The sequence below is a fragment of the Nanorana parkeri genome, unplaced genomic scaffold (assembly GCF_000935625.1).
Source record: "Nanorana parkeri isolate BGI_ZX_2015 unplaced genomic scaffold, ASM93562v1 scaffold582, whole genome shotgun sequence".
Classification (NCBI taxonomy): domain Eukaryota; kingdom Metazoa; phylum Chordata; class Amphibia; order Anura; family Dicroglossidae; genus Nanorana; species Nanorana parkeri.
The window spans coordinates 124,936-137,068 of NW_017306850.1; the positions used below are offsets into that span (position 1 = coordinate 124,936).

The following is a 12,133-nucleotide window of genomic DNA, read 5'->3' on the forward strand; positions in this document are numbered from 1 at the left end:
ATATATAATAATTTTTGTTTTGTGCTTTTTTTTCCCCCAGGTACCGGACTACTGCCTTGACCTCTGTCTCAGTATTTGTAAGCCAATGTCTGCACCTTCTCAAGGGACTAATAACGCATGCACAAACTCATTGGCAGCTCATTGCAATACTCTTATATCCTTGGAAAACTCTATGCAGAATCTTTTAAGAGATGCAAAGGATAAATTCCGTAGCTGGGCGGCGTGTGCAGGATTCGAAAATGTTGAACTAGCTTACAAAAAGGTTTGCGTTTCTCAAATAATGCCTAGTTACTTTGTAGAAGCTGCATGTTTTTACTAGAGAACTGCTTTTAGCCAGCTTTGATGGCAAAACAAGTGGATGCTTTAAGGGTTAGTTCCCCTTTTCACAAAAAAATTAAAAGGTAAACTAATAACAACCCCCTCCCGCTCCCACCACCACATCCCCACTGCATGACAATTTTACTACCAACGACTGTATAGCAACATAATGGTTGCAATGTGGAGCGGTGATTAGTTAATGTGGTTACGTAGCTGTGCTGCCCAATCATTAACTTTAAACATCTTCAACTATTATACCGGCTGTCGTAGGTCATGGTTAATAGGTGCTGCGGGGACTGCCGGAGAATAGGAGGGTGTTGTAAGTTAGGTTTCATTTTCTGTGAAGAGGGGAGCCAAACCATTAACCCCTTCGTGACTGACGACGTACAGTGTACGTCGCCAGCATCGGGGCTGTTTAAACAGACTCCCGATACCACCTATGTTTCCTTGATCTTTCACTCTTTTTTGCATTTGGAAGCTGGTTGGATTTGCCTACAAATTGCCCTATGCTGAGCATTATCGTGGAAGTGTCCAATGGTTTGCAGTTTGGCCAGATTATTATGACCACCCCATCAGTACTTCGTTGGGCCACGAGATGACTCCCCGAGATGACTTAGTTGGGCCGCCTCGTGACTCCACGAGATGTTGAAAGGTGATGCGAGGAATCTGACACTGCACTGTTGCCCTTCTGTTGTCTTGTACCAGTCTTGCCACTCTCCGTTCTGCCCTAACATTGACTAGTCGCTGACGGCCACAATTCGCACGTTCAGACCCATATCTTCGGCTGACAGTCCAGTCTTTAAACACTTTAACAACAGCTGCTCTTGAACATTTAATGAATTCTGCTGTTTTGCTGATGCTCCATGGCTCCGAGCGCCAACAATCATCCCACGTTCAAAGGCTGTTTAGATCGCGTTGCTTACCCATATCTTCAGAATAAAATCACTTCTACTGTCGTGGTAAACAACCTGCTTCCCTATTTATAATGGTCTGGCCCTCTAGCAACTTCAGCGCAAAATTATAGCTAATTTGCCTACAAACTTCAGGTGGTCATAATAATCTGACCACTCGGTGTATAAATTAGACATTGCAGTAATCTTTATTTAGTACTTCTCTAATCTTTGTAATAGCTAGTTGATAACAAAATGGATTGTAGAACAATAAACTGTAAATGTTGTGGGTTACAAGGATCTCATGTAGCCCGGTAAGTTTAGCAGCATCATGAAAGGTTGGACATAATCTAAATCCTTGCTTCTGCAAGAGAGCCGGTCTCACATTTTGTAGCTCACAGGAGTTCCAGACCTTGTCCAGTTCAAGTACATGTAAAATAATCCAAAGCGTACAGTCCATACTGCTTACTGCTAGACGGAATTTGTAGTACAAACAGATGCAACTGCCTTTGTTTCTACTTTGGTCTAGCAATGAGAAGCATGGGCCCTACTCTTTGGGTTTGTTAGCATCAGTTTAAAATAAAGTTTACAGCAGTAGTACACCAAATGACAGCATTCATGAGTAGCTCATTAAAACTTATGCATTACTAATGTGTTTTCATGGATTTGAAATATCGCCAGAGATCTAAATATCCTGAGATCCAGAATGTTGATGGTTTGTGTGTATTATGTGTTATAATGTCAGGAGGAATTATAATATTGATTAACACATTTTCTCTTTGTCCACAATTGCAGGTAGAAAGTAATGACTATCCAATCAGGTTATGGAAAGTGTCTATTGAACTTGATGCAACACCATATGTGGCCTTACAATATATTCTGAGAGAACAGCATACATGGGATCCAAATCTTCAGCAGTCCAAAATCTTAGAAACCCTGGATGAAGATACTGAAATCTACCACTACTCTATAGAGAGCATGCCTCCAGTACCATGCAAGGAATATGTTGTGTTAAGGTAATTGTGTCTTTTGTGTAGTTAATGTTACTCCTGAGCAGCCGATATATATTAATGTATGTAAACCCTAACTATGAATTTCTCGTATTTTGTCTTTTGTTCTGTTAATATAGCAGTAAAAAAATATTGTTTTCTCTATTCGATAAATACAACAAATTACTGCCAGAAATCCACTGCTGTGCACCCTGTAGTGTTATCTGCACCTCCCCCTATGCAGTTGTGTATTTAATTTTTCTATATACATCAAAAGTAATAATCATTGATTGAAAATTAAACAAATACTAATAACAGCCTTTTCTGAATGCGTGGAGATGCAAACCCACATGAACTTCTTTTATTGGCCTGTTAAATATACACATATCAATACACACCGTCCACACTTAGTGCAACAGTAATCAACTTCCTTATATCTAAAAGAATAATCAAGTTTCATTTTTCTTACATATAGTTACATAGTATTTGAGGTTGAATAAAGACGTAAGTCCATCAAGTCCAACCTATTGCATGTGTGCATTTATGTTTGAGCAGGTGTGTGCGCGTGTGTATGAGTCCATGTGTGATCTTGTTCTTAGGCGTACCTGTACCCCTGTATGTTATGCTCTCCGAGGACCTCGTCCAAGAGTTTCTTGAATGCCACTCTTAGCTGAAATCACTTCCTGTGGCAGCGAGTTCCAGCGAGTTCCAGACCTTAACCGCTCTAACTGTGAAGAACCCTGTGTGTTGAAAAAAAATGTCCACCAATTTTGGTTGTTGCCCTCTGGTCTTTGTTACGGAGCTAACCGTGAATAGTTTGTTAACAATGTTGCTGTAACCATTGCATAGTTTATACAAGCATATCAAGTCCCCCCTTAATCTCCTAACCTCCAACGAGAACATATTTTATTTTAACAGCCTTGTTTAATATTTCAGGTCCTCGAACCCCTTAATGAGTTTTGTTGCCCTCCTCTGGACTTTTTCCAGCTCAAGGACATCTTTTCTGAGTATTGGTGACCAGAACTGGACCGCATACTCCAGATGTGGCCGAACCAGTGACAAAAGTGGCAAAATTATAGATTTGTCCCTGCAATACATACCCTTCTTAATGCAAGACAGGACTTGCTTTGTTTACAGCAGCCTGGCACTGCAAGCTATTCCGCAATCTGTGGTCTATGATGACCCCCAAATCCTTCTCCGTTTCCGACTTCCCTAGTGGCACACCCATAAGTGTATAGTCCATTTGCCTATTTTTAACTCCAAAGTGCATTACTTTGCATTTATCTACATTAAATTTCATCTGCCATACAGTTGCCCACTCCCCGAGTTTATCCAAGTCCTCCTGTAATGTTATAACATCTAAATCCGTGTCTATTACCCTCCCAATTTTTGTATCAGCAAACACTGAGACACGGCTACTTACTCCCTCCCCTATATCATTAATAAATAGGTTAAAAAGCATGGGACCCAGCACAGAACCCTGGGGCACGCCACTCATGACCTCAACCCAGTCTGAAAAGGTGCCGTTTAGCGATACTCTTTGTACACGTTCCTTCAGCCAGTTTTCTATCCACGTGCACACTACCTCATCTATGCCCATAGCCCTTAGCTTGTATAACAAGGGTTTATGTGGCAACGTATCAAATGCTTTAGAAAAGTCCAGATAAACCACGTCCACCGGCTTCCCTCCATCCAGAACTCTACTTTCCTCTTTGTAAAAGCTCAGCAGGTTGGTCTGACAGGAACGATCCTTCCTAAATCCATGCTGGTTATCAGTTATTATGCCCTGATCCCGCACGAATTTCACTAAGTAGTCCTTAATAATTCCCTCTAACAGTTTACATACTATGAATGTCAGACTAACTGGTCTATAGTTCCCTGGTTGGCATTTTGACCCTGTTTTGAATATAGGTACAACATTTGCCCTTCGCCAGTCGCTTGGCACTCTACCAGCCATTACCGATTCCTTAAAAATTAGGAACAATGGTTTTGTTATCTCCTTTTCTAAAGCTGTTTTGACCAAAAACAATTAATGTTTAAAATAAATGTAATGTTACTTTTATCTGTAGCCACTATTTCAATGATTTTAAAGTAAGCCTGTTTTAAATATGTTGAAAAAGCCAACAATTTCCATGGCGTGTACTTATTCACATGACTAATTTATGTCTCTGGTCTTGGTTAATATCTGGTACATAGAAGATTGTTATGCTCTACTTGTATTCATTGTTACAATGTTTTTCAGGACATGGAGGACTGATCCTCAAAGTGGCACCTGCATTTTGGCAGCTACTTCAGTTGAATGTGAAGATGCTGATATCACTGGGATCCTGGGACATGTCATTTTGTGTGAGCACCTCATAGAAAACATTGGCAGTCAGAAGTGTAAAATGACCCATGTTTGTAGGACAGACACAAGGTACAATACATTTCTTTCACCTTTTGTAACTGTAACACTTTACTGTTGGTCTCCAACTATTTTAAGGTTGAAAATGAATGATATTTCAGTTTTTTTATTTTTCATACATTTGCAAACATTTCTAACATTCTGTTTTCACTTTGTCATTGTGGGGTACTGAGTGTAGATTAATGAGAAAAAAAAGAATTTACACAACTGTAGTATCAGGCTGCAACATAACAAAATTGAAAGAAGGGAAGAGGGGTCCGAATACTTTCTGAAAGCACTGTATATTACGATTTGCCCAACGTTCACTCAAGTGACAAATATATCATAATTAAATCTATACATTGAGCAAAGAAAAGAAATAAACAAAACACTTCCATTTGGGATTTTTTTCCCCCATGGTATAAGCAAGGAGTAATTTGGGGTGTTTTACAGAATTAATAGCATTTATGTTGTAGAGATCTGCGAGTGGGAGTGTTAGAGTAGTTTAGCAAAAGATACTGGGAAGGCTGACAGTCCACAAAATGCTGTGTATTATCAGTTCACAATAGTGCTTAGGAGCTAATTGCCTTTCTGGTAGGTCAGCAGGTATTTTTCTGTACCGGCAGGGTCTTTAAAGGGATAAACACTTAGACGTGCACGTGTTTTGTTTTTTTGCACCTTAAACCAGTATTGGTAAACTATTATTAGCCAAACCAGCTACCAGCCCTAGCTGCTCAGACTTATGATTTTGCTTTGCAAATAAATTGTTCCAAATTGTCTAATGCCACATGTGCAACTAACTTAAACCCGAGTGCATGCTGTTGGCATTTAAATGAATGGTGGAAATCGCCAACACTCTGAGCAAAGAACTAGTGACTAGAGGAGAACTGTTAGAGGCAGAGCTTTCAATTTTAGTCCCAAGGCGAGTATTTAAACCACGTACTGCAGTGAAAGGTAAACCCTCCTAGATTGTTCACCTTTCTGTGCTTGGCATGGATGGCTTTACAATTGAAGGTCTGGGCTGATGAATGCAGTACCTCTTCCGTACTCTGGTCCACTTGCACAGTTTGTTATACTGTTTGCTGGAGTCTAAAGGTGGCCATACACTTTACAACCATCGCAAGACCTTAGTCTTGCGATGGTTGTAAACGAATTAAAAAAACGTACGATCTGCCCATCTTGGACAGGCAGATCGCACTCTTGATCATCGCAAGCCCGCCCCGCTGAGGGGAGGGCTTCCTCTGACTGCAATGCTGAACGGGCAGTGTGCGCGTGCGCACACCGGCCCGTTCGGCATTTGTCTCCCGAGCATGCTAAAAACCAGCCGACAATCGTAAGATTTTCGACTGGTTTTCGAACATGCTCCTTAGACAAAAGACGTGTGACCGTACAGTAAAGACGGTTGCACGCCTGCCATACACTTTGCGGTTATCGTACGATCGTGGGATGTCCCGCGATAATAGCGCAGTGTATGGGCACCTTAAGGCCACAAAATGCTATTTGTAATCCACACCTTGCTGTGTGGTTGCTGGCCTGCTCTGTAAGACTGAAGAGCCATGGGAGGTGCTTTTTTCAGTGAGCAAGGTTTAAAGTGACCCTGTCCCCATGTGTCAGTATTATTGCCCAGTTTGGTAACTCAAAAGCAAGCAAAGCCACAACCTTGCAAAATTTACAATGTATAGCACTAACAGTCGGGAAGCAGTGTGTTTGCATCCTGCCTTCTCGCAGCACATGCCTCCCATTCACCATTAGAGGGAGCTGGGGGAAGAAGAGACGTACTGCACTTTTTTTTTCTTCAACTTACTTTAGTGTTGGCTAGAAGCAGTGGCCGCAGGAAGACAGACTCTAAGACTGTTTGGTGCAGTCAATTGACTTTGTGCTTGCGAATCTTCACATTTGGGCTCCTTTTATTGAGGGACACCTTTTTTTTTTTTTTTTGTGAAGCGTGCCTCCACCAGGGCCATTATGCTTTAGCACAATCTGACAGACCTTCTGACTCTGGTGCTGGTTGGAGGAGCACCATTGTAAGAAGTTCTTGTTACGCCTGCTATTCATTGGTTACCATCTTTTCAGCTCTTCTCTGGATGAAATCATTAAAAATGCAGCGAGGGGTAACAGTACTCACCCCAGCTATTTAAAGGTAAGGATTAACAACATAGGACCTTCCCACCCTGCATCAAAACATTACTTACCGTATGTTCCTGAAATTCAGGTTCCTGTTCCAAGACCCCTTAGGCTCATCCGCATCTAAATGTCTGTGCAAACCAAGGGGTCCTTTGGATAAATGTTTCCTGTTATACTCCGTAAATTCCAGGACTTTGAAAAGGTCGGGAATTTTAAAGTTAACTTTTCCAAATCTGCAGCCCTTGATGATTTGCTGCAAAAAGTCAAAAAACACGTTACAAAATACATTCCCATTCTGATGGCATACAAAAGCCTTGAAATATTTGGGGCTATATATGCCAGCTGACCCAGCCAACACTTGTAAACTAAATGACCCCCCAATAATACAAAACACCTTGAAATGTTTAAGTTCGGACTCTGTTCCTCTACCAATGGTTTGCAACAAATGCTGTTTTCACATGGATATGATCCTTCGATTCCTTTATTTCAAACTGTAAGAGTACACATCCCTAGATCCTTTCAGACCGTTCTGATCGGGCCTTGCTGAAATTTATCTGGGCTAACGGTAGTCATAGGCTAAAATAAGATAACTTAGCTAAACGTAAGTGCCACATCAGTTCCAAATTTAGAACTTGATTGCCAGGCCAGTCTTCTTACTCATATCTTAACCACTTGCTGACCGCGGTGTTACACCCCCTTCCTGGCCAGGCCATTTTTCAGTATTCAGCACTGCAGTAATTTGACTGACGTTTATTCCGTCATGCAACGCTGTACTGAAATGAATTTTATACAATTTTTGGGGACAGACAGAGCTTTCTTTTGGTGGTATTTAATCACCACTGGGGGTTTTTATTTTTTACTATATAATGAAAAAAGTTAAGAAAACTTTGAAAAAAAAACTGTTTTTCTCACGTTATGTTATAAAACATTTATTATTACCCAATGTGTTGGTAAAATATAAAAGACGGGGTTACGTCAGGTAGATAGACACCAAACATGTCAAGCTTTAAAATTGCGTGAGCCTGCACTACCATGCCTAAAATTGGCCATAGGCGACACCTCAAAAGCTTTTACCAGTCATCAATTCAGTGTTAAGAGTTATTAATGGCCCTAAAATCATTGCTCTCATTCTGACGTTCATGGCGATATGTAAAGTATAGCGTAATAGTTGTTACTGCACTTTGTTGTGTGTTTTTTTTGGGGGGGGGGGGTTAATACAAGACTTTCATTTTTATTTTAAACTTTTTTTTTTTTTATACACTTTATTGCTATCACATAGGAGGTGAAAAAATCCCCCTATGTGATAGCCAACATACAATGACAGAGACATCAAGGGTCCCCAAGACCCCTAATGTCACTTTGGGACCCTTAAAGAAGCTGATGAAGCAGAGATCTGCTTCTTATCGGGCTAGCTGCCAGAGAGATGACAGCTAAAGGCGGAAGTGATACACATTGCTTCTGCCTTTAGGAGGAGAGAGCAGCAGTGGGGGGTGCTGATCTCTCCTCCTTCTCTGTACTAGTAGCCTCTATGCTGGTGTTCTCGATCCCGCACCCTTAGGGGGGACAGCAGTACCTGGGAAAACCGGCGTGGCAGCAGAGGGGTGGCCTGCACTGTGCAGGGTCATACAGTCGATCCTCCAGCTGTAGAGCCGCTAACAGCGGTTTACATTCCCGGCGGGAAAAAGAAATCCCGTACATGTCCACCCGCCGGGAAGCATCTGCCGTCTGCCCGGGTTTTTTTTTTTACAATGTGCGGATGGCAAGGGGTTAAAATGCCTTATAATGAGGATCATCAATCGTGGGTCATTATAAAACACTGCATCTCGCCTATGCTCCTCCTTTCCCTCCTATTGATAACTCTGTTGGCTAGGTCTCGCTCTCATTTGCTACCAATCTGCCTACTCCCCTTATGAAAGGTCTGGAAGTCTCTTACTTGCACCATAAATATCTCTTCCTGTGTAGAAACTAGGACTCCTGCGCTGTTGCTCCCTCCCAGAATGAATACTTTCTCCTTGCTCCTATAGTATTCCTCCCTCCATATACCAAATCCTACTAAATGAAACCCTCAACCCCTGAGAGACTTCCAGCTGGCCCAGACCCCTCCCTGCAAGGGACCTGGCTCCACTATTTTTAATTAACAAAAAACAAGGAAGAAGCGCTACTATCCTGCATGTAAGGTGATAAACAAATTGGAAACTTGTTTATCACCTTACATGCAGGGTAGTAGCGCTTCTTCCTTGTTTTTTGTCCATTGTGTAAAGGAAAAAATTTAAGTCCCCCCCCCATTTTAAGTTACACATAAAAAATAAAAAAACAAAAAAAAATTTTAAATTCCCCACCCATACATACACGCATGCAAACATGCTTCGGGGACGCATACGTGCAAAAAAGACGATTGCGCCCATTACGCCGCATATGTTACATATCGCCGCGAACGTCTGAGTGAGAGCAATAAGTCTAGGGCCATCAATCACTGATAACACTAAACTGATGAGCGGTAAAAGCTTTTAAAGTGTCGCCTATGGCCAATTTTGGGTATGGTAGTTCTCTGCAATTTTAAAGCTTGACATGTTTGGTGTCTATTTACCCGACGTGACCCCGTCTTTTATATTTTACCAAAAAACTGGGTAATAATAAATGTTTCCTAACATAATGTAAAAAAAAACGTTTTTTTTTCAAAATTTTCAGTAATTTTTCCTAATTATAATAAAAAATAAAACCCCCCAGTGGTGATTAAATACCAACAAAGGAAAGCTCCATCTGTCCCTAAAAAATGGTATAAAATTGAGCTACTACGCCAGAGAACAGCATCTCATTACATTATAATTTCTTATTGACGATGAGATGCACATCTCCTCCATGCTATATTACAGCCTGGAATGCAGAACTTCAATTTGAATTACCGCTACTCAAGGATGCCATCTTCCAGCTATACCACAAGTCACAGCTTAATTCACTCCCAAATCCCTGCAAGTTGTGGGGATTGATATTCTGATATTGCAAAGGACCTCCTTCGCTGCTTTATATTGCTGGCACCGTAGCATTAATTCTAAGACATTGGGGATCTCCCTTGGACCCAGTCTTTAATGAGTGGAACTAAGAGCGATGTCACCTCAGGAGATTGCAGAAATTGAGGGCCCATCTCCACGATACCCAAGATCAAGACAACATTCTATCTGGCCCTTGGATCCTTCTATGGGATCACTGGCTGATAAAAAAAACCTCTTTCTCTTAAAGTGGGAAACCTTTGGACCCTTCACTCTGCTTTAGGGGGCTATATTATGGTGTGGCAGAGACCCCCAGTATTGTTATTTAGAGCAGTGTATGCCTTTCATTGCTTGTGGCCTTCCACCGCACTGCGTACATGTCTTCCTTGTCTTCTCTGCCTGCTCTTTCTTTCATTTTCTTCATTCTATTTACTCTTTTGCTTACCAACTTTCTCCTCCTTGTTTAATGTAACGTGTTCACCGGACCTGTCCATCTATCATGGCACAAAAAGCTGGAAATCCCTGAAGCAAGCAGACTTCTGAGGACCACATATCACCTCCTCAACCTGTTTTGTTACAAATGTACACTGTCAAAATGTTTGTCCTGAATACTGCATGGATGGTGGCCTGTCTTGTCAGGTTGCACTTAACCCCTATTCCCTCAATAAACTGTGATTATGTTAAAAAAAGGATTCTTGGAAGACAATTTACCACTTGGTGTTAGGTGTGCTGACCTGCAGAAAGACAGTCTTTACACACCCACCAGGATTACAGTATACCTCCTCCATATTCTTGTTTTATCCAGACATTGCGGTGTTACACCAATCTGCTCCGCTCCTGTTTTTGGTTATCTCACTATCTTGGAATGACTTGCTTCACACCTCTCACATATTGTAATAAGAAAGGCCAGTACAAATTCGTTTTTTACAGCCAGCAATCAGATTTGAAGTTCGAACATGATTGGTGATGACTGAAACAGAGGGAGGAAGTTACACAGCAGAGGCTCCAGAAAGTCTTGTTCTACTGAACCTGATAGGGGGTCCATGCAATCTGGGTGCAGTGGATTAGAGAATTCTCAAATTAAGGTTGCGTGAACTTTTTAGCGGTTTAATGCTCACTGCAGCTCCCATTTTCAAACCCAGTGCTCTTGCTAACCTAGCAATAAAGTAATCACCTACTAATAAAGAATATCTATGCACAGCACAGATTGGGTCTAGGAAGCCCTATTTGGCTATGGCAGAGTGTGTTAAAATATTGCACTGGAAAGATCACAAGGATCTGGAGTTAGATTGTCCAAGATGAATTTCTAAATTGAAAAGATGGCACTGACCATATAATACAATGTAACCACCAGTAGTTTCCAGGCTACTGTTCTCTAGGTGAACACATTTTGATTGGCTAGAGGAGATGTGTTGACTTCATACATGAGGTAATTATCTGCAGATATAGTCTTAAACTGCCTAATCTGTGTGCTGTGTCTTGTGGGTATTTTAAAGTGTAACTCTGGTTAAAACCATATCTTTTAATTTTGGATACAGTTGTATGTGTGGTTTTCCACACATTTGTTACCACTGGATGTAAATAGGTATTGCTGTTGTGTCCGTTAGGAATATTTCTTTGTTGTAACTCTCATACACAAGTTAATTTGCTTTAATGTCTTGGATAGAGGTGCACATTAACTAGTCTAAATTATTAATCCAATATCCAATTGTTTCATATAAAGCTTTGTTTTACAGGGGTCGTACAAGTGAATGGTACAATAGAGTTTTTGGTCACAAGTGTGCTACTGAGATCCAGAGAATAAAAAGATCCTTCAACAAGAATTAAGCAAAGAAGATATTAACTGACAAGCCATTTGGATAATGTTTCCTGGAGATGCTGCAGCAAAATGAATGTGACCAGAAGAGAGAACACAATCTGTATGCACTGTCTTAAGCTGCACATACACCTTACAATTATCTGCAGATTTTGATGGAAAAAGTGCAACAGATTGGCCCAGGTGGAGATTACTCCATCCACACAGTTAAGTGTAGATGGAGGAATCTGTTGCACCTTTTCCATCTGACCACAGAAAATCTGCAGATAAATTGTAAGGTGTATGGGCAGCTTTAGGTGCTAGGTTTATATAAATTGTCTTTACATGTGGTGTTTTTAAAAATGATATATATTTTGTAGGAAGGGTACTTGAATCTGTATTCATTTGGTGTTATGTAAATATACATTTTATTTATGTGCAAATTCTAATTGACAAAGATTTATTAAATGTATTGTAAATATACAGAAGGCATTTTTGTACAAACATGTTTGAGGTGAAGCGTGCAGTTTCTTAGTCCTCATTAAAACAAAATCAGCATATACTTAAATACTTAAATGTCTATAAAGTATTTTCATAGGGGTATATTAGGAAGCAAAGCATGGCTGCTGCTTTTTGAGAATTTTGAG

The 12,133-nt window shown here is 40.8% G+C and overlaps 1 protein-coding gene across 1 annotated transcript in view; it reads left to right on the forward strand.

The window, feature by feature from the left end:
* LOC108791905 (rho GTPase-activating protein 7-like) overlaps nucleotides 1-11,591 on the forward strand; it is a 65,033-nt gene extending 53,442 nt beyond the window's left edge. The window contains exons 11-14 of the mRNA XM_018562537.1: nucleotides 41-262; nucleotides 2,004-2,224; nucleotides 4,440-4,613; nucleotides 11,428-11,591. Of these exons, the coding sequence (XP_018418039.1) occupies nucleotides 41-262; nucleotides 2,004-2,224; nucleotides 4,440-4,613; nucleotides 11,428-11,518 (708 nt within the window). The 3' untranslated portion in view covers nucleotides 11,519-11,591. The remainder of the gene's footprint in view (nucleotides 1-40; nucleotides 263-2,003; nucleotides 2,225-4,439; nucleotides 4,614-11,427) is intronic.
* Nucleotides 11,592-12,133: the final 542 nt, after the last annotated feature.